Here is a 22,860-nt window from a genome sequence, read left to right as displayed (position 1 = left end):
GCTACGTATGTTACAACCAATAGCGTGCCTCATATTCGTGTGCTTTTGACAGTCACAGAAACTCTGTTGTATAAACGAGATATATAATTGCTGAACCACAGAACCACAGGCTTTTTTTTCTTGCAAAAGACTGACTTTTTCTCAGAATTGCAAGTTTATATTCTCCTCCAACATGGTAGATGAGAATGATCATGTTTTTATTTTATTTTATTAATATTAAAGTCACAGACAACAACGGGAACATTAGGCTGTTGTCACTTTGAGACCACATGCATATACTGACACAACTGTTCACTTATGACATAACAAGGGAATACTTGCCCGAGATGGGTATTTTGACGTCATTTTATGTTTATGTGTCCGTTCAAGCACAAGTAAACGTGAAAGAGGAATCAATTAGGTGGTCGAGCCTGAAACGCACCTCTCTATCTCTCTGCGCGCACACAGATAACAGCGCACAAGTTCTGAATTTCGCCTCTTCTTCCGTGTTTAAAATCATTTGAATGTGTAAATTGGCAAGACAAAACATCCAAATGATGAACTTTCACTCTATGATGGTTAAACTGAGCAGTTAATCCACAAATCACATACGTGCCGAACCGTGAAACGGTTCAACTGCCATCCGTCGTTTCCCTAATAATTAATAAACTCACTTTTGACCACGAGTGCGCACTTTTTTTCTTAAATATCCACCAGACCTCTGTAATATAAACTCGCAATTGTAAGAAAAAGGTCAGAATTGTAAAATAAAAGTTGTAATTACCTTACTTATTTTTACATTTTTATTTATTATTTATTTTGTGGTGGAAACAAGCTGCCATGAACGTCATTACTTTTGTTTAATTTCAATAATTAATTGAATCAATGTTTGCATGTTTGAAAATACATATATTCTATAATAAAAAGTACCTGAACATATAATAAACAGATTGTCATACAATACAAACGTAAAATATGTAAATAGTGTATTTTCAGATTTTGAACAAGTCAAGGATAGCATGGTTTGTGTAAGGAGCATATTTCATAAATAAGTGATTATATTTTTCTTATGGACCATGTTTCAGGCCAGTGAAAATGTAAGTGATTGTCTAACCCTGCCCTCCAGTTCACCTCTGAAGAGGATTCGGAACTGCGGACTAAAGCCCCTCTTGTCAGCGGAAACAGTGGGGGTCTTTGTGATCAGTCCGATTAGACGTGTAAAGCTCCATAAAGCCACTTTTGCTACAGGTTATCACATTTTCTTTGGGAATACATCAGACAGAGGTCATTATGACAGAACAGCGGCTAACAATAGTCCAGTGTGGTTGGGAAATTTGCCATGTTTACTTTACATTGAATTTACTATAACAGGAATAATCGAGTGTGAATGTATACTCGCCAACTAAATCACACATTGGGGGTCTATAGAAGCTTTTTGTTCACTTGGACACGTGTACTTTGGCCTTACATAAGGTAACTGCTGAAAACCTTGATGGATTTCCCTCCTGATTGCTCCAGTGTGTCTCATAAAAGCTCCCCAAAGCCTTGATGTCCTTCTAAGGCATGACCTAATGAATCTGGCATGAGATGAAAGTGAGGATATGCTCCTTTTTTTCTGGGAAGGTAGGCTGTAGGAAAAGAATGACATGTAATAAGAGAACGAATGTCGCAAATTCAGATGTTCAATTATGGCTCGTTACGTTTTATTCTCAGAAACCATTTGTAGCACTTTACATAAAGTGCAGTCAGAAGTTATGTGTAATTGCACGTTTTATTCATCTTGGTCTGAGATATTGCTATTATTTATCAGACGTTTATGTAAAGGCTAAGCATCGATTTGACTGCAATTTTTGACTGCAGTCTAATGGGTCTGGGTGCACAGCTGTTTGCAGAGCATGTCTTATCATATGAATTTTCATAACGACGTTCATCCTCAAATGCAGCAGGGGATCACTGTTTACCTTGTCTCTCTGTCTTTGAGACATCCTGTCTGCGTAGTTCCATCAGTCTCTTTTTAAATTACCCCCTTAGATGAGCAAGATGATGAGGATTGATCTGGACAAAGAGATAATCCCAGAAAATAAATCTGAAAAGCTTCAGTCATATGCTTGATGTAAGGATCTAACCGATTATTTTATACAGACCCTCATATAATCTTGCACTCTTTATCCATTGAATGCTACTTCATCATCTTACACTAGCCTACATGATCACTTACAAATAATAGAACTAAAAATATTTGAGAAATATGACAAGTTTGTGGCTTTCAATGACCCCACCAGATGCTTATAGCAATAATGTGCAGCTTAATATGACTCCTTGCATATGAGACAACAACAGTAAACACGTATAGTAAAATAAAATAAAAAACAGATAAAACAGACAAATGTACAAGTGTGCTAGGCCTATATACAAATTAACAGGGACATACAGTACATGTGAATTCAAGTTGATTGGATCATTTACACACACACTCAGGGTTTCACAAGGATATATATACTGTATATAGATAGATAGATAGATATATGGATGGATGGATGGATGGATGGATCGCTGTAAAAAGTTGCCATACCTTCAATTTAAGTACAACCAACTTGGATATTAAAGTCATTTCAACAACTCACATTAAACTAACTTAAAAATTAGTAAAATCTTGTATAACTTGTAAAAAAAGTTGAAAATTGTTAAAGCAATGTAAACACACATATTGATCATACAATTTTTACAGTGCTTTAATATTCATTATTGTTCTTATTATTTATAAAAGGTAATTTGTTGCTAACACACATCATTATCATACTATTAAAAATTATTATTATTATTTCATAGGCACAACCCAGCAATATTACTCCAATTAGTCACTATGCAATTATATAAACTGTGCAACGTGGTTGGTCTTTTATATAGCCCAAGCGCAAAGCTCTCAGACGAGATACCCGCGCCGCGCACTATTTACCAGCACACTATCCATTTACTGCTGATGAATTGTCATACATTTATATTATCTTTCTCGGTTTTGCCCATTAGTATTGTTTTCCCCTTTTGGAACGCTAAAGATTTTTTGATGAATGTGTTTGTTTTTAATTTGAGCGTATTGAGTCTATCCGTGGCGGAAGGATCCGTGCAGCGCCCAAACACGAGAATTAAGAGTTAATACGGTCTCCCCGCTCGCTCTCACACACAGACACACATCAACTGAGTGAGCGCGCGCCGACCAGACTCAAAAGCGCAAACGTGTGCAGTTCTCTCTCACTATGGGTGCGTAGGGACATTTGTGAATAATTACCGGAGTTTGACACCTTTGCAGAAGAGGAGTCGGAATCGTTTTGCGAGCATTTGTGGGATTTTCCAGCGGAGTCCCACTACTAAATACATTTTTTTGTAGGGAATTCGGTCTTTACTGTGAAGGACCGAGTGCCGGTGTTTCCCGGTCCTAAGCACGGTTACGCATCCTAAGGACTAAGAATCGTTTTAAGAAGACAACGAAAAATGTTACTTTCCAAGTTTGGATCTTTTTCCCATATTTGCAACACAACCAACATCGACCACTTACCGGTGAAAATTCAACTTCAAGCAGGTAGGTGTCGGTCTCATCTCAATGTCATAACAATATAACGTTATAGCTATCGTGTTTTCATTTTGACCTTAATAGTGGGTCTTTAATCAGTTATTTGCTCCTAATTTTCCACGCGCGCCGTTCCTAAATGCTTAATCGGCACGCGCCTGTCCGTGACCCGAGTATGGAGCCATTTTGTTGCCAACCGTGCGTTAAACACACGCGGTTTAAATCACATTGTTACATTAACGCCGTCTTCTCACTTTCATTTACAGCCAAGACCGAAAGAGAGCCGTTTGAGAAGGTGTATCATGTGGGTTCGGTGCTGGGAAGCGGCGGGTTTGGGACTGTGTACGCCGGTACTCGGATCTCAGACTCATTGCCGGTACGCGTTGGCTTTGTTTTGGTGGCAGCACATGGCCGCGTTTGGCGCCACAGTCACGCATTCATATGTGCGTTTTCTCTTTTTGTCTCTAGGTTGCGATAAAACACGTTTCTAAGGAGAGAGTGACCGAATGGGCTACGATTGTAAGTAACTAGCATTTGATTTATTTTGATTTTTTTTTTTTTACTATTATCAATTGGGTTGTTTCTAATACACGCGCATTTCTATTCCAGAATGGGTCGCTGGTTCCACTCGAGATCGTTTTGTTGAAGAAAGTGGGGAGTACGTTTCAGGGGATCATTAAACTCATAGATTGGTATGAGAGACCCGACGGCTGGTTGATTATAATGGAGAGGCCGGAGATGGTGAAAGATTTATTCGACTACATCACGGAGAAGGGCGCGCTTGGTGAGGACACCGCCCGGGGCTTCTTCAGGCAGGTTTTGGAGGCGGTTCGGCACTGCTACAGCTGCGGGGTGGTTCACCGCGATATCAAAGACGAGAACCTCCTGGTGGATTTACGCACGGGAGATCTGAAGCTCATTGACTTCGGCTCTGGGGCCATCCTCAAGGACACCGTCTACACAGACTTTGATGGTGCGTCCTTGACTCTCACCCATCCTTCTTTCCACCTGTCACGCTTAGTGTTAAATGCTGGATAATAATAATAATGATGATTTCACTTAATAGTCAGCATTAGGTTTAAAGATGAGTACTTTGAGTGTTTCGCCCCCTGTTGGAAAAAAAGGATTTGGTTTTATCTGATTTCCCAGCCTAAGGTTTTTTTAGGCACTGGTCTGCTAGACTGGAAGAACCAAACCCTCTTCAGATTATCCTAAACCTACTAAAACCATCAAACTTTCTTTTTTTTTTTTAAATTGGTTTCCTAAAAATATTTTGATTGAAAAGTGAAATTATGACCTTCCACTTTTAATATTTTTACAACTCTGAGAACGCTTATTTAGAAAAATAACATGTACAGATGTGTATGTTTGTATAGAGAACATGTTTTGTTGATTTATGACCTTAACATCTGTACATTTGTTTTAATGTTGCTTGAAGGAATAATTTATTTAAACTATTTTGTTTGCCCTGTGAAATAATTGAAAATAGGTTAAAATGATAAATCTGAGATAAGTTAGTGGGATCAGCTGTTACTGCGTAGCATATGTTTGTTGTGAAACCTGAGTTGCGGGACCACGTGATCTCTTCATGTATCCCTGTTTTTGTTTGGTATCCAAGCGACTCCTGGTCTTTGGGGGCCTGTCACCAACCCCTAGTGAAGGTGCTTTTGTTGGGGAAAGTGACTCACGCTGAAAGCACGGGGAGTTGCCATAGCTTGTGATTGTTTGTACCTGAAAGCGTCCTTTTTAGATCCCCCTCCTGTTTCAGCTTGCTTGTAGTTTTGGAACGAGCTGTTCTCTAGGCTCACAGTGAGACTGGAGGAGGGAGGAGCGTTTGTGTAAACGCCAGACCGCTGGCGCCCCCTTTGCTAGAGTCAGCTGACTAGAGCGGCTCATTATACAGTGCTGCAGTGTAATCAAAATCGGTGCTTTTTACGCCAAAAAGAGTGATTATGAAATGAGCCAGAATGAAATCTCCATCCACACAGAATTGAAAACGTTTTGTTTTTGTAGGCACGCGAGTGTACAGCCCCCCAGAGTGGATTCGTTACCACAGGTACCATGGACGCTCGGCAACCGTGTGGTCCCTTGGCGTCCTACTGTACGACATGGTGTGCGGCGACATCCCGTTTGAGCACGACGAGGAGATCCTGAGAGGACGGCTCTTTTTCAGAAGAAGAATCTCTCCGGGTATGTTCTAAACAGTCTGATCTTTCCGTTTTAAACCCTTTTGTAGAGGAGAAGATTAACCTTGATGCTTTTTTTTTCTGTCCATCAGTGTGCCAGCAGCTCATCAAATGGTGCCTCTGCTTAAGACCTTCAGATCGGCCCACTTTGGAGCAGATCTTTGAGCATCAGTGGATGCGGACTGAGGAAAGCCCGAAAGCAGAAAGCGTCGACATCACACTTCACTCTATCAGCACAGAATCGGGCAAAGAAGGCCTTTGACGGATGCGGGGACACCGAGTGAACTGACTCTGAGACCTTTTTGCCCTTGTTCCCAGTCTGTTGGTTATCAGGACTTCGATTTATGTTACATAAATGTCTTTTTTTTTTTTTTTTCTTCTCCTTCTTGCTAAGGGTGTTGTTACCCGTAGGGATTGCTTGAGCAGTGATGCTTGTGATCCTTTGATCTTACTGGTTGCTCTTATAGAGCTTGGACATTATTTTCCTTTTAGACTATCTTTTTAGTTTTCGGTGCCTTTTTTGGAAAGCTGCTTTTATGGGATTCAAGTCACGACAGACGCCAGGTGGATTTTCATGGATTTTAGGGGAACTCCCCTGGATTCATGGGAACCTTCAAAGACTGTATCTAGTTATGTGGTGGGTCTCCCTTGCCCTCTAGTGGTCGAATACTTGAAGTACACACTTACTACTCTATTAACACTCTCTCTGCTGCTCTGCCATTCATATACACTATTTAGATGGTTTTCCCTTCTTTTGTTGTTTTCTGAATGTCTTCCACTACATCTCTGTTGACGTCACTTTTTAGACTTTGCTTGGCAGAGATTGAGTGATGTGCACAATCAATGCAATATTCATGGACTCACTTATCTTTTTCTTATTTCAATTTTTTGAACTTTTTTTTATTTTTAAATACAAGAATTTGTATTGTATTTATGTACATTAACTTCCATGTATCTTATTTATTCATGCAATACAAACATTCCACATTCAGTGGCTATTTATTTATTTATTCATTTTATACCATCTGCAAAAAGTCATTTGAAAATGTAAGGGTTCCCTAGGCTTATCTTTAGTTTAACCTAAAGGATCATAGATGCGCTAAAGCTATCTAATACTGATACAAATATAAGATTGAGATGTTTAGTGATGCCATTTTCTGATGTAGTGTAAAATATAGAATCAGTTTTTTTCTCCATGTGAAGTGGAAGTTAAAATGTGTTTTAGTCCTTCCACTGTGACAGTGTGGATTTTTTTTTTTTGAACTGGTGAAACATTTATTTTTTATATTGGACACAATAAATTCCTTTCATATGTAACATGTTTGGTGTGTCTGCTTTTAAAATAGATAAGGCCTCTGCACTTATTCATGATTTCTCAGTCAATAAATGGGAAAACAAGGTAACTTGCATTACAGATATTTTGTTGTAAATTGAAAAGATTAGAGTTACCTGTTTTTTTTAGGGAGTAAAGCTATATTGTAACATTACTTTTTAAAAGTAACTTTCCCCAACATTGTTATATATGTTAGAAATATACATAGGCTATAGTATACACAGTATACGCATCTGCACTTACTCCTAATTTCGCGGTCAGTCAATAAATGGGAAAACAAATTAACTTGCGTTATTTATTTGAAAAGTAACTGATAGTTTGTTGTAAATTTATAATGTATTGGGTTACTTATTAAAGTTATTTTGCAATTCAGATAGTGTATCTGACTCACCCCTTCCATGAAATGTCCAGAAATCCTGATAAATAGTTAATTTTATCCACGTTAGTTTATGCAATTGCAATGATGACTCATTGGAGTTTTACCGTCAAAAAGCTGAATAAGATTTTAATGATTCATTGTAATGTAATGCAAGATTCAGATGTAGAATCACATTAAATCAAGTTTAGTTGTAGCAACTTACTTAAGGTATCAAATATAGGCTACTAGTTACTAAATTACTTTGATACGTAATGCCCATTACAGTCGTCATTTTAACTGGAATAACATAAGACCTAACTTTTGTTACGGTTCTTGTATTGTGACTGGAGCAGTTTACTCAAGATAACTACAGGTAATCAACTCTAGCCTAGGATTTACATTAACATATAAGGCCATAATCTCATAATAATAAAACTGATAATAAGTTGACAGCTGATAGATAGGCCTATTTCAATAAATCAAATAATTTACACTAGTACCTAAAATAATTTTAGGTCAGAATTTTCCCACACTTTTTGTGGGAAAGGGACTTTCCCATGATTTGAGATTAGCGTAGATCAATTTTATTGCAATTATAAATCCTTAGAACTCAGACAAAGCCACTTATAATTTATTCAGATGATTAAATCACTGATTCATTAATTTAAAAGAATGTCCACATACTTTTGGCCATATAGTAACCTATATTTTAGAGCTGAGCATACCGCAAGAAAAAAAGTACACACTCACACTGCACTCTGCGTTCTTTTGGTACAGGCCATAAACTGTACAGACGCATAAAAGGGCATTTAATTGTGTTTTTTATTTTGCAATGTACAGTATAAAGTGAATTAAAATGAATAAACCAACAATTTGAATCACACAGAAGAACAAACTATTTATTGTGCATTTAATCTAAAAGAAGACAAGCGGCGGGGCGCTGCTGCCTGGTGTCCCCTTCCTTGTTTTGACAATGAACGTAATGACGCTATGTGTACGGCACCGTACGCGATGACGCAGTGCGTGAGGCGATGGAGAGCTGCAGCCGCATTGTTGTGGGGGGAAGAGAGGCGAGCTAGCCTGCTAGCATAGTGTCCATACGGCCAGCCCAATAACGACCGAAATAAGGCGCGTTAGCATGGTCGAGCAGCTGTAATCTTAAGCATGTAACTCCGGCTTTTAAATGCTTATATTTGGATCCGGCAGACCGTTACGGATACCTCATATTACCATCGGAATACAACGGAGAAGCGGTTGGTGGACGGTAGCGCGGCTCGTGCACGGATTAAACCTACCGCTGCTCAGTAGGCCACACCGCTGCTGCTTTTAGCTCGGGCGTACTGCCTTTAAAGCTTCCTTTAACGTCGACGGCAAAGGTAAGAACAAACCGCAAGGTCGCTTTGGGGTTATTTATATATTTTCAGCCTGAAATATATGTGTGTATTCATATTTTACAGCGTCTGTTATGTTTTGTTTGACGCCATGTTTGCAGTAATGTCGGTGGTTCTCTCCAAACAGCATTAGCTCACTAGCACAACCACCAGCAGGCCGCCGGATACCGTGTGTGTCCTTGCTGCTCAGTTTAAGTGTGTTTTCTTTTCAGTCCAGTGTGTTTGGCCTTGTTCTGCCCTGCCCCCTTCAAACTAACAAAAGCCTGGATGCAAATCGACACTGTTATCTGTTGTTACACGCCAATGCCTTAATTAAACGGGTTAATGTATCAGATTGCAGTGCTTAAAAAGGCAGGTATGGATTTTAATAAAATAGTTAATTAATAATACACAGACTGGCAGTTACGTTAAATGCTGCTGTATCAGTAATATCGTTTTACGTGTATTATTTACAATGTCAGATGGCGAAATGCACATATTGACCACACAAACGTTTTCTGTTTCTATGCCAACGGTCTCAAACTTGGTTTTAAGTTGTCATGGATACCGGAAAGGATATATACTTGCACTACAGTAATGCTGCCTTCACGTGCTATCGGAAATGTCCTACTTCCCAGTTCCCACGTCTGAAGTCCTGATTTTGGGCTGCGTTCACACGTCATAAGTCTCAAGAACACGTGACGTTCTATGGGCTATATGCACGCATAAATTACGTATTTGACGCAAGGATGCTCGTCCATTTCCGGTTGTGGAGATTTAAGCAGAGGAGAACCGAGGAAAACGGGATTATGGCAGTCTTCAAAATTTACTGTCCTCCCGTCTTTGAAACGAAACGTACATACGTTTAGATGTAATTTTATATATAGTTATGTTTTTTTAATATAATTTTAAAAAGAAGCTTAAACACAACGAGGGGTGTCTGTTTTATCTGTTTTTGTGACTAACGTTTCTTTAGTATAACCATGGAGTATAAAATTCAATATGAATTCTCGTATTGCATTGGACTGGATAGCGGAAGTTATCGAGCATCCTTAATCCTTCACCGGAAATACCGCCGTGCATAGAGCCCATTCGGAAATCTTCACGTCCTCGGGCTGTTTATACGGCAGCACATAATTTGTAATGGCCAGGTTGTACATCAGTCACGTGGTAACGTTAAAGGTAACATTTATGGTGCGTCCTTATAGCCAACAAACCGACTCGGACCTCGGAAATGACGTCACGTCCACACTTCAAGCGTTCTATTATGTTTTGCGCGTCCGAGTCGGAGAAAAATGGACGCCACCGGGAAAGCTGTTGTAATGGTAGCACTGGCCGAGAACCAGGTGCTCCAAAATAAATATGTGCTTCAACCACAGAAGCACACTTTCACCTATTTCATGTTTTTCATGTTACTCTTGTGTTAGCAACGCTAATTTCACTCACAACAACCGATTCCCATACCTACAGGGGACGCAGTAATATGAGTGACTATAATCGTCATTTAAAATACCAACGCGGTTGAAAAACAATGAAAACAATTCATATTTACAAGTCACACAGGGCGCAGCCATCTTGAATTCCAAAACTGAATTCTTGCTTGGTGTCCTCACGGTTGTCCAACGTCCGAGAGGAGAAATACGAGGAAAGGGGGCGTGTTGCTAGGCAACGTCTGTCTTCCGATTTGGATCTCCGAGATGGATAAATAGTAGAACGCGCTCTCAGAAAATTCCCATGTTCCGAACTTTAATTACGAGGACTTGGACGTTTTTTTGAAATCTCGTCATTGCAACGTGGCGTGAACGCACCTCAAGTCGTTTGTTGTCGGAAAGAATGCATAATAGTGGATGACACCAGGTTTACTTTTGCTTATTTTGTAAAAGATGTAGCATCGCATTCGTTGACAACAATATAAACATTCGCTGCGTTATCTAGATAGTCATTTCGGTTTCCCAGTATTAAATATTATTTGAGAGGGTTCTCATATCCAATTTCCCACTAACTCAATAACGCAAACACGTATTTATGATAATACCGATAGCACGTGAAGTCAGCATTAAGGCCTGTTCACGCCAAACATGTGACTAAGTTAACTGCTGATTGTCATTTTTTCTGGATGCTAAAATAGTTATTGATTGCATGGGATCTCAAAAAGTTCCAAATTCCATTTGGATGTAACAAGAAACCAAAAAATCAAAAACATGAGGTCTTTGTGTGAACAGGCATTAACAGTGTAGTTGCAGTGTTGGATTAGTTTTATAGCATGCATGTTTGTAATTCAATCTAGAATTGGAGATTTATGGGCAACTTTTTCATTATTCAAAATGAAATATAGTCTGTTGGGAATACAAGTTGTTGCTTAAAACAGTTAAAATTGGTGTGTGCTTTTCTTGTACTTCAGTTCCTCTGAGGCATTCAAAATGAGGAAGAAGGTTCGACATAATCGTGTGGCCACCCCGCAGAGGCCTTCCTCGCCCATCAAACCCTCACGCAACCGCGAGACCTTGACCTATGCAGAGGCTCAGCGTATGGTCGAGCTTGAGATTGACGGCCGCGTTCATCGGCTCAGCATTTACGACAAACTGGATGTCATTGACAGTGATGACCCTTTAGCTCAGGAGATCAGCGAATGCACCAGCAACAAGGAGAACACGGAGAAGCCACAACAGGTCCTTGTGCGCTCTGTGCGGCTCAAAAACAACCAGCAGAAAAAGGGCGTCGCTTTGACGACTGTGCAGGGTTCGCCAGCTCAGGGCAGGCTCCCGGAGCCAAAGATCCGAATGGTGGAGTACAACCTCCCAGCTGTGCCGCGAAGGCCGTCTGCGTACTTCACCTACGTGGAGAAGACGCTAGATGAGCTCGACGAAGAGGTGGAATACGACATGGACGAGGAAGACTACGCCTGGCTTGAGTTGATCAATGAGAAGAGGAAGAGCGATGGCTACAGCCAGGTCTCTCAGAACCTCTTTGAGTTCCTCATGGACCGTTTTGAGAAGGAGTCTTTCTTCGAGAGCCAGGGCCAAGGAGATCCGCAGCCACTAATCGACGAGGACGCCGTTTGCTGCATTTGCATGGACGGCGAGTGCCAGAACAGTAACGCGATTCTATTCTGCGACATGTGCAATCTCGCTGTGCATCAGGAGTGTTACGGTGTCCCCCATATCCCAGAGGGCCGCTGGCTTTGCCGCCACTGCTTAAATTCTCCTTCCCAGCTCGCAGAGTGCATATTCTGTCCGAATAAAGGTGGCGCACTGAAGAGAACAGACGACGATCGATGGGGGCACGTGGTGTGTGCCATCTGGGTCCCGGAAGTCGGTTTCACCAATACGGTTTTCATCGAACCAATTGATGGCGTGGCGAACATTCCTCCAGCTCGCTGGAAACTCACCTGTTACCTGTGTAAGAAGAAAGGAGTGGGTGCCTGCATTCAGTGCAGCAAAGCCAACTGTTACACGGCTTTCCACGTGAGCTGCGCTCAGAAAGCCGGTCTCTACATGAAGATGGAGCCCATCAAAGAGGTCACTGAATCAGGAGCCACTACGTTCTCTGTGAAGAAAACAGCGTACTGTTGCCCTCATACCCCAAACGGTTGCGTGAGAAGACCTCTTACTATATACGAGGACTCCAAACCTAAGAACGGTTTATGTCAGAAGGCCGCTCACAGGGAGAGAGCAAAAGGATACCAGAAGAAGAAGAACAAAAAGCCTGATTCTGAGGCAGTTGCCGTGGTTCCGACGGTTTCTGGGCCTAGCATTACACCTAAAAGGTAGGTGTGCATTTGAAAATGTTTTTATGGAAATTTTTATGAATAGGGCTGCACAATATTGTAAAAACTGAAATTGTGATATGACTTTTTTATGCAAAGTGTATTACGATATGAAGAAATACGCTAATGTTCACCAGATGGCTTCTAGAGAATGAGTGAGGTGATTTTTTTTTTTTTTTTTTTTTTTTAGGGAGTGTAATAATAAAAATAATTTAAAAAGCTGGAAAAACAATTGTTTTGCTCATGAAGACAATTTGATCTAAAATAAAAATGTGTGATTTTTTTTTTTATTGTGATTAAACAAAATGAACAGAAATGTTAACTGTATTTATAGTAAAACTGCACAAATATCATACTAATATATACATCTTAATTTTCAAATTCTAAACCATTGAGCTTTTAAATGGATCTATGCGCTGCCCCTTTCAGAGTGAAACTCAGCACTTGTGTGCGTGTGTGTGGATGAGCTGGTACCATGTGTATATATATACATTTAATTTAATCGCAGTCTGCATGATTTCTCAATTGCGAATATTGCGAAATTGATTTTATGTCAATATATATCGTGCAGCCATTCTCTGTGATTCTGAATTGTGGATCTCCTTCCTAGTTTCAACACAATCCTCAATCAAGTGTCTGTCCAGAAGAAGAAAGTGTTTGTGGAACGAGTTCTCAGTTACTGGATGCTCAAGAGGCAGTCTAGGAATGGCGTCCCGCTAATAAGGCGCCTGCAGACTGCCATACAGCCGCAAAAAGAATCAGAACAGGTGAGACTCTCTTGGACTGGAGTGATTGACGGCCCAGGTCATATGGATATGAATTCTAAAAGAGGATTTGTTTTTGAATGACAGGCACCAAAAGCCGAGGACCGGCAAGCTCTGACGGAGCAGTTAAAGGACTGGCACCGTTTACGGCATGACTTGGAGCGTGCTCGCTTACTGCTGGAGCTCATCCGCAAGAGAGAGAAGCTAAAGAGAGAGGAGGTACAATTATCATTCTCAGATCTTGTGATGCGAGATGGAAGAGAAAGAAATATTTATTTATAGCATCATAGTACTGGTACTTTTGATATTCCTGATGTTCTTGACAAAGTTAATGTAATTTTCGCCATTCGTTTTGGTCTGTTTTCTACAGATGAAGTTGCAGCAATCGGTTTTGGAGATGCAACTCACTCCGTTACCTGTCCTGCTACGAGCAGTTCTGGATCAGCTGCAGGAGAGAGACCAGGCTAAAATCTTTTCCCAGCCTGTCAGTGTCAAAGAGGTAAGGCTGTCTCATTCCTCTGGACTATGAGTCATGTTGACCTTATCAAACTCTAAATTGTTCTTGTATGAAGATTCCTGGTGTGCGAAAAATGCATAAAAGACCAGTTTAATAATTTTGCGTTATAGTTTTTAGAAATTAAATGTATAGTGCATATTGTTTTATGAAAAACAAAACGTTGTGTAGGGTTTGACTTTTCTTTCTTGCATCAATATTGAAGCAATATTTTAAAATATTTGTTGTCATTAATATTTTGGGCTCTTTTGCATCAAAGTATAAACCCTTATGATAGTTTTGATTGAAATTTTCTTAATTTGTGCAATATTGGTTTTGGCGGTTTCACTGTCATTCTAAAATAAATAAAATTCTGTAATTTTTTTCTATCTCTCCAGATTCTTTGAGTGTACATAAAGCTAGTAGGTTTGTTCTATGTTTGATTTCCCTCTTGTGTACAGGTTCCTGATTATCTAGACCACATCAAACACCCCATGGACTTCTCTACAATGAGACAACGCATTGACAACCATGGATATAAGAGCCTGGATGAGTTTGAGGATGACTTCAACCTCATTATAAACAACTGCATGAAGTACAACGCCAAGGACACCTTTTTCTACCGCGCTGCTGTGCGTTTGCGAGATCACGGTGGAGCGATTCTCAGGAAGACACGGCGGGACACAGATCGGATAGGTTTTGACTTCGCCAGTGGATTGCACCTTGCTGAGCCTCCTAAGTTAGAGACACCTCCACCATTTACCTGGGATGATGGTAATTACATTACCTGTTACATTTCTTTATTAGACTACTTAAAATTGCATGTTACAGAGTTTATTGGTGAGATTTTATTCTGTTTTTGTACCAGTTGACCGACTGTTAAATCCAGGCAATCGCGCACACATGTCTAAGGAGGAACAGTTGAAAAAGCTGTTGGAAATGCTGGATTTAACCAGTGCCATGAAGTCATGTCCTTCCAGGAGCAAACGGCTCAAGTTGCTCAAAAAGACCATCAGTGATGTGCGAATGGACATGGGTCAGAAAAAGGAGCCCCCTTCTTTGGAGCAGAATAATCCAAAGGAAGAGGAAAAGGCGCCTCTTTTTGTACCACGAGCTACTGAGGAAGAAGGTGCACTCCTATTGAATCACAGCATTTTTTTAAAAAAAATGTAGTAAAACCACTTCACATAATTTGACCAATATATACTGTGTGGTCCAAATGTTGTTGTTGTTTTTTTTTTATAACACATTATAGTTATTTTTTAACACTATATATATTAATGCATTTAAAATCCAGCCTAGTCAGCATTCGATAATATATGAGAGAAAACAGAGTCTTTATCCTTTCATTTGGTCTACACATTAAAATCCATCTGAAGAGTCTGAAAGTGGATATAAATATTTTGGAAAAGACACATTTTTGCCGAATTCTGCCATGGGATCCATCTGGATTTAGCAAGAAACCAAAAATCAAAAACATAAGAGACCATAGACCCATGTTCACACAAAATACCCCAATATACACAGATGGAGCTTGATAAATATATATTTCTCTGTTTGAATAAAATTAATTATTTAATTATCTTCCTTAATAGCTGGTTAAAAACCATTTTAGACTTGTTAAAGAACTGTTACTCTTCAAAATGGGTTTGTACTAAATATTTGATCTATCATTACAGGTGACAAGTCATTACCTCCAAAACTTGAGCCTTCAGACTCTGTGCCACTCCTGAAAAACTCAGACAGTCCCTGTGAACCTCCGACACTGAAACCCATGGAGCCCAACCCTGAAAAGTGCCCGAAAAAGGTCAAATTTGACAGGGAGACGTTCTCTACCTCACTTCTTAACGGTCTCTCCCCTGATATTCTGCCCTCTGAAAATAACGTTATGGTCGCTACCTCCACTCTAACTGAACCAGCGAATATGGTCAACCGGCGAACGGCTGTGCTGTTCCGAAAGTCAAAGAGTCCACAGAAGCCGTCAAACACAAGTGAATCCTCAATTGACTGCCCTCAGCTGGGCACTAAGACGTTCCTGTCGGTGGTCATCCCTCGGCTCGAAACCCTTCTCCAGCGCAGGAAACGGACGCGCAGTGCGAGTGGAGACAGTCAGGATGACAACGAGGATGAGTGTCCGATCAAACGCTTGGATACTGGTAAACAGTTTACAAATTTAAGCTTGAGAAAGATGGTACCATTGGGTGTATTTTAGACAATGTTTTGTGTCTGCAGGCTTGTCTAATGGGTTTTCAGAGCCAAAGAAAGGGCTTCCTGTGAATCGAACGCCAGAGCCTCGCCGCCGCTGTGCTTCTGAGTCCAGCATCTCTTCCAGCGGAAGCGGAAGCATACAGGAAAACGCAAGGTGGGAATGAGTATATAAAATACAGTTTCTAAATGTGTACTATACAATGTCTTAATAAATAAGAAAGGCCATATTACGCCCTTTTACAAAGTATTGATTTTGTTTTGGTGTGACTGTGATTTGTAAACTTTGCAGACCTTTTTCAAATGTAAAAGGCATAATAGATCCTTTTTTGAACGCTTTTTTCCCCCATCTCTTTTAGCGATGTCAGTCACACAAAGAGCGGGAAAGGGAAGCTGGCGATGACGAGGCGAAATACGACGGATGATAAAAAAGAGCTGGTCAATTGCGTGGAACCAGGGAACATTTCCAAAGCCAACAAGCTGGCAGCAGGTGAGCATCCAGCTTTTTGCAGGCGTGAACGGGTATGTGGGATTGTACACCAGCCCCATCCTTCAGTTCTGAGAAATGGGTCAGACCCAGTTCTGGCAACTGTTGGTGTCCCGTCAGCTCTGTGGAAGCTCGCTGTTCTTCCTCTTGCTTGCTTTGCCACTGACCTGCTTTTCATGGCTTTGTCTAACACAATAAAAACCTCTGCTTACTGCCGTAGTGTCTGCATGTTGAAACCCTCATGTTTTTAATAATCATCACGGCTTATCCTGTTCCTCTGGGTAGTTGCTGCTTACGTTTGCTCTTTAACATGGTGCTTGATGGGACGGCTCATCTGAAAACAAAAATCCAGTCATTATTTACTCACCCTCATGTCTTTCCAAATCATTCTTTTCTCTCTAAAACACGTGAAATGTTGATGATTTGCTTCTTTCTTTTCCATACAGTGAAACTGTATAGTGATTCACACCAACACAATAACTTTTTCACACAATTTTAATTAATTTTAAGCGCAGTCTGCAGTTTTGTCATTTGCAGCTTTAAATTTTCAAGCTCTTTAAAGTCGGGTTGTTTCTAAATTCTGATTGGCCGTCAGTGTTTTTATCGGGACAAAATTGTTCTTAAAGTGATTTCAAAGATATCGTTCCTCTGTGTAGTTATATCATTATAGCTGTGGTGTGAAGTTCACTATTCTCTGAGAATTAGAACTAGGGCTGTCATGAATTCAGATTTTCTCTACACGATTACAGTAGCAAAGAATCATGAATTGATAATATCAGTATCCCAATATATGTATTCTATATATTTCTAAATTTGAAAAGTAAGGTCAGATTCATATTTAACTTGTTTATTTTGTGTTACCAGAGGTCGTTACTCGCACTGTTCGCAGGAGATCATCGTATATCACGATATTAATATTTAATTTATATATATATATATATATATATATATATATAAATTAAATATTAATATCATATCGTTAATATTAATAATATTAATATTATTAATATCGTGTGTGTGTATATATATATATATATTATATATATACACACACACACAAACATCACAGTTAACGTAAATACCGGTATATTGTGATATCCCTGATATCCCATACACACGCATACGTACATACAAAGCAAATGAGATTTGACTGCTATGGCAGAGCGGAATATTTTAAGGAAATGGAGACTTAAAAGTCTCCATGTTCTTTATCCAAATCTTGGGACTGCTTTTATCCCGTTTTTGTAGCTTGAAACTCCCTGTTCTTGCATAGAAAATTTTTTTTGTGTTCAAGGAAAGTATGTGGGGGCTACTTAGGGTGTGTAAAGGATGACGGAATTTGATTTTTTTGATGAACCAACCCTTTAAATATAATTTCACACCAAACAGTATAAGACTGCTTACCATCGACATGCTGATGAAATCTTTTGGCCTGGCACGTGCTTTCTCAGAAATGGAAGGCTTACTTCTGCATTCTGACCCGCAAGCATGTCAGAGTCTGAGTGGGCTCATTAGTCTTGTGACATGTTTGACCTTTCCAGACCACACCAAAACCATTTTCAGCACATTTTTGTAAAAGTTCTGTTTTGAATTAAAAAAATATACAAATCAATTTGTTTTTTGGAAGTGGCATTAGAAGCATAATTGTGTCTGGTTATTGGCTCGGCATGCTTCCGTTAAAGAAACGATCCGCTGCTGATTGGCTAAATACTGCCGTGGCTCTTGAGGTGTTCTGCGCCATTTTTTACGGTGAACCCCACATAACTTTCCATTATTCCTACTTTCATAGAGATTGACAGCAGCAATATTTGGATGCCTGCTAACACTACACCACTAAATCTGGAGCCCCTTAAACTAGTTTGGGCCAAACTTAGTGGATATCCTTCCTATCCTGCCTTGGTGAGTGTGCATGTGTGCATGCCGTCAGAGACTGGTTCTCCTTCTCTTCCTCTTCATTATTTCATGCATCTGCCACCTCAGTGGCCAACAGTCAACCATAACATTATTGCCAGGTGATACAACCAGGATATGCATGTGCGTACTTTTTTTTTTTCTCTTTTTTTTTTGTGTGTGTGTGCGTTCCTGTGTTTGGTGGCAACCATCTCCATTTCCAACAGTTTATACATTAGCGGTCACAGGCACACTCCAGTTACCAGGTTACCAGGACTTTCGAGATGCACGTTCAAAGATTACTGTTTTTGATGGCCTCTCTGCCCACCTGTAGATCATAGATCCTCAGATGCCTCGGGTGGGTTGCCATCTCAACGACGAGTACATTCCCACCCCTCCACGGGACGTGCTCAGGGTCGGAGAGCTGATGCAGTACAGGTCCAAGGAGAAACTCTTCCTCGTCCGCTTCTTCGACAGCAGACGCAACTGGTGAGAAATCTTTTATTTGAGAGAAGGGTTCAATTATAGCAGTGTGTTAACAATTTGTCTTACACTAGAGGATTTTCAGCTTTCCTGGCGCTATGGGATTTTATTAAATGTATTTAGTGCAGTCAAACTTAACATGGTAACAATTTTTAACACACTGAATTTAATATGGTGATATAGTAACATATATATATATATATATGTGTTACTATATCACCATATTAAATATATATATATATATATATATTTAATATGGTGATATAGTAACACACACACACACATATATATATATATATATATACTGAACAAAATTATACATGTAACACTTTGTTTTTGCCCCCATTTTTCATGAGCTGAATTCATGACCGGTATATTTGTGAAGGTCCTGTTCACACATGATCTGTTTCCGGTAATTTACCAGTAAAGACTGTATGTGTGAAAGGGGCTAATAATCTATATATTTTTAAATAATTATACATTCAAAAATAAAAAAGTGATTAATTTTTTCATTTTAATGGTACAATCTAATTTTTTCACCGCCAGAGATCGCATTTTCAAAACAATAACAAAGACGAAGCTTGATGACGTTATGGAGAGTGGATCGATGGGATGTCTTTTCACCATCCAGAGATGTATGGAATTCACGAATCATAAAAATTATATGATAATAAATCAGTTTTTATATTAGCTTCAAGTTTGATCTCGCTCTTTTATGCCTACACATTATCGTAATGAACTGGCTGCACGAAACATGAAATGTTACTAATATGTGACTTTTTGTCAAAGGATTTGGTGGGTTAATGCTTCGCAGTTTTACATGTTTAAAACAATCATACTAAAAGTACATTTAAACAAACCCACAGTATTTGCCAGTTATGGCTAAATATTTTTGTGCAACACATAGCCTACTGTATTTAATTTCACTGTCACCAGACTTGATAAAAAGCATTACCGAATATCAAAGAAAGTGCAATATAACTGTGTGTGTACAATAAATAATATTGGCATACCTGTCTACTAAAACACGAATGCGACAGCAGAGTCTCTTTTGAGTTTGTCGTGAAGCTCTCTCCATCTCAAACGTCATGCCGATATTGATCCTTATTTTATTTTTTTTCTCAGTTTGTCTCAAAGCTTGCTTCCCTCAGTTGATCTACGTTTACCTGTTTTTGGGTTTTCTGTGCTCGCCGATCAATAATCGTGAACCATGATGACTGAACAACACATCAGCGGCGTGCGAGATATTGTCTCATAGATCGATATATATATATATATATATATATATATATATATATATATATTAGCTGCTTATAGAGCTCCATTGAAACAGTGGCTAAATAACGCTGTACTCTTTAATCTCCATCAGGCAATGGCTTCCTAAATCCAAGATGGTACCATTCGGAATCGACGAGACCTTAGACAAAAGCAAAATGTTGGAGGGCAGAACGTCAGGCATCCGTAAAGCTGTGCAAAGCGCCTTCAACCGTGCCATGAACCACTTGAGCCTTGTCCAGGACTTAGGCGCTGGAGATTAACCCCCGTTCAGGGGGGGATATCGGAGGGTCTCAACAAGCCCCACGTTTACCCGACGCTACACTCCTGTATCCGACTGGCCGTGTTTACCGAGCCCCTCCCTCCCAATTCTGTTAGGAGCTGGCGAGTTTCTCAACCTATGAATGTGAGAGCACCTTCACTCTCCTGTAATGTGCTGCAAGACTGCTGTGAACTCTCACACTGCCATCTACTTTCCTTTACACTTCCATCACCATCCACGATACACCTCGTGTTTAACTCTGGCTGTAAATAACGTCATCCTAAATTATCCAACACTAATTTATTGTTTTGTTTTTTTGGTTTGTACCGCACATGACCTCCTGGAAGATTTCTACTCCAAGGTAATTACTCAACCGCGCTGAGGTGCGAACCCATCTGGTGCTACATCACGTGCAAAGCCTTGATTTTTCCATACTAGAGACTTTTGGAAGGGGCTGATGCACTTACTGTATCAAACATTTGTTGTTTTTCTTTACTTTTTTTTTTTTTTTTAACGGTTAAGTTATTGTAATGTCAATGCAAGCTTCTCCTCCTTGGCATTAACATGTTATCTACTTTTTTATATAAAAATATTCTTATGGGACACAACTAAGTGATGTTTGTAAATATTTATATAAAGCTATGAAATTATATACATGTAATACTTTAGAGTGGTTAAAAAAAAAAAAATTCGGAGAAGAGGAAACAACAGTAGCGATGAAAGCCAGAAGTGCATCACTCATGCAAAACCAAAAATTTTGCTGCCCAGTTTTTTTTTTTTTTTTTCCTTTTTCTTTTGGAATGTTTATTCCCTTTTTTCATATTAGTTTGTGTGAATGTTTCAGGCTGGTAGTATGAAAAAAAAACAATCCCCCAATTTGATTTGTTGCTTTTTATTTTACTGTGCTCTCGGGAACTGTATTGTAGGTCTGAATAAAGGTGTGCCTGTACAAAGGTGTTGTATTAGGACAAAGAAAAGTATGCAAAACTTTATATTTGGAGTAGGCATATTTTGGTGGAAGCTGTGTTTGCCTATTTTTGCTTTGTGTGTGGGTGTTTTAATCATAACCATCTGTTGTGACTGTTTAACTGTGTCTCTCTCCAGTATGGATTCTGGGTAGCATTCTGGGTTAAAACACTTTTTTTTTTTTTTTTTTTTATTTTATTTTTTTATATGAATGTCTTGTATTGACCGGTACTCTTGTTTCTTTTCTCTGGGAGGATCACATTATAGCCAATGATAGTGAGTGCTGGCGAGATCCAGTATTTTTTAAGTACACTGAAAATAAACACAAAAAAATAATTAATTGTGCTGAATTTGTCTTTTTTTTATGGCTACTTTCTTCATATTACTGAAGGTAACCAACTGTAATGCTCTGTTTGAAATTGTCTACTTTGTTGACTTATGTTTGGGGCCCAAATGTATTAATAATAGTACTTTTTAAAATGAAACCATTATTTTTCTTCAATTCTTTTAATAATTTAAGAACTTTAAAAATGTTTGTTATTTGTGATTGTATTAGTTTGTTTTATATTGTTCAGTTTCATTTGAGAATTTTAGTACCTTGGTAAAATACAATAGAGGAAAATACAATAAAATAGTTAAGCACTTGGCAGGAGTGAGCTTCTACGATGTAAATATTAATCAATATATTAATGGAAAAACTATTTGCATTTGTTCTGGTTTAATATCTTGTATTTCTGAGGCCCCCAAACATAAGCTGCAACATAGGCCTACTTTTTACGTATGGAAGTATAATCAAGTATCACTTTTGTTCAAAAATCTCATTTGTCATACGGTGAGAAAAAGTGTCAAGCACGCTGTTAAGTATATTTTTCAAGATATTAAAATGGCCTTAGGGTCCCCTATGCATCATTGAATTTGCCATCAATGTAAGCACTAAATCACTAGATGGAGCTCTTGAACCGAACACAGCGTTGATGATTGTCGTTCTCCGGATGGACCGGTAAGACGACCCCCGCCTTACAAAAGCGGTTAAGCTCTGACAGAATGTGATTGTAAAAGATCTCTTCCAAACTTTAATAATCTTCTTGCAAGGTCAGCATTGTCGGTTGTAAAGCAGATTAAAGAGCTCTTTTATTCCGGATCAGCACTACCTGTTCCCGAGATGTCTGGCTTGTCAACCAACAAGCATGCTGTGCAATCTCTCTTTCTTTTTCTCTTCTTCATTTGTCCCACTGGTTCTGTGCCTTTGTTTATCCCGCTTTGCGTTTTCTACAAGTGTGCTTTGGCATATCATCTGCAAACATACCAGTTTGCAAAATAAGTGCCTCTATATCAGGGAAACGAACATGTTCAGTTCGAACTCGAAGGGCATTGCAAACGGCATAGGGAATAAGGGAACATTGATACATCACTTCACAGGAAGTCAGTGAAGTCCACTTCAACTGATATACCGTGTTCAGGGAGTAGGGAGCAGTGAA

The 22,860-nt window shown here is 39.4% G+C and overlaps 2 protein-coding genes across 3 annotated transcripts; both read left to right on the top strand.

The window, feature by feature from the left end:
- Positions 1-3,139: 3,139 nt before the first annotated feature.
- On the top strand, positions 3,140-7,051 carry pim3 (Pim-3 proto-oncogene, serine/threonine kinase). The gene is made up of 6 exons (XM_039658140.2): positions 3,140-3,556; positions 3,811-3,920; positions 4,013-4,063; positions 4,154-4,517; positions 5,558-5,734; positions 5,823-7,051. The coding sequence occupies exons 1-6, from the start codon at positions 3,469-3,471 to the stop codon at positions 5,990-5,992; spliced, it is 960 nt and encodes a 319-aa protein (XP_039514074.2). The 5' UTR covers positions 3,140-3,468; the 3' UTR covers positions 5,993-7,051.
- Positions 7,052-8,454: 1,403 nt separating this feature from the next.
- On the top strand, positions 8,455-21,722 carry brd1b (bromodomain containing 1b). 2 transcript variants are annotated; one of them, XM_039657831.2, is made up of 13 exons: positions 8,455-8,797; positions 11,193-12,557; positions 13,168-13,324; positions 13,409-13,540; positions 13,692-13,820; positions 14,276-14,588; positions 14,683-14,943; positions 15,494-15,970; positions 16,047-16,176; positions 16,379-16,509; positions 18,296-18,405; positions 18,731-18,885; positions 20,249-21,722. In XM_039657831.2, the coding sequence occupies exons 2-13, from the start codon at positions 11,212-11,214 to the stop codon at positions 20,415-20,417; spliced, it is 3,510 nt and encodes a 1,169-aa protein (XP_039513765.2). In that variant the 5' UTR covers positions 8,455-8,797; positions 11,193-11,211; the 3' UTR covers positions 20,418-21,722. The 2 variants fall into 2 exon arrangements, with proteins under 2 accessions (XP_039513765.2, XP_039513766.2); XM_039657832.2 differs by lacking the exon at positions 18,296-18,405 and having other exon boundaries at positions 20,249-20,389.
- The last annotated feature ends 1,138 nt before the right edge of the window (positions 21,723-22,860 follow it).

Source organism: Pimephales promelas, chromosome 25, assembly GCF_988280905.1.
Source record: "Pimephales promelas chromosome 25, fPimPro1.hap1.1, whole genome shotgun sequence".
Taxonomy (NCBI): domain Eukaryota; kingdom Metazoa; phylum Chordata; class Actinopteri; order Cypriniformes; family Leuciscidae; genus Pimephales; species Pimephales promelas.
This window is presented reverse-complemented; position numbering and strand designations above follow the sequence as displayed.

Bases quoted from the DNA above. Each gene is read 5' to 3' on its own strand.
- pim3 (XM_039658140.2), top strand. From the start codon at position 3,469: ATGTTACTTTCCAAGTTTGGATCTTTTTCCCATATTTGCAACACAACC. The intron at 3,557-3,810 runs GTAGGTGTCGGT...TTTCATTTACAG, and splicing joins GAAAATTCAACTTCAAGCAG to CCAAGACCGAAAGAGAGCCG. The intron at 3,921-4,012 runs GTACGCGTTGGC...TTTTGTCTCTAG, and splicing joins GGATCTCAGACTCATTGCCG to GTTGCGATAAAACACGTTTC.
- brd1b (XM_039657831.2), top strand. From the start codon at position 11,212: ATGAGGAAGAAGGTTCGACATAATCGTGTGGCCACCCCGCAGAGGCCT. The intron at 12,558-13,167 runs GTAGGTGTGCAT...TCTCCTTCCTAG, and splicing joins CCTAGCATTACACCTAAAAG to TTTCAACACAATCCTCAATC. The intron at 18,406-18,730 runs GTGAGTGTGCAT...GCCCACCTGTAG, and splicing joins ATCCTTCCTATCCTGCCTTG to ATCATAGATCCTCAGATGCC.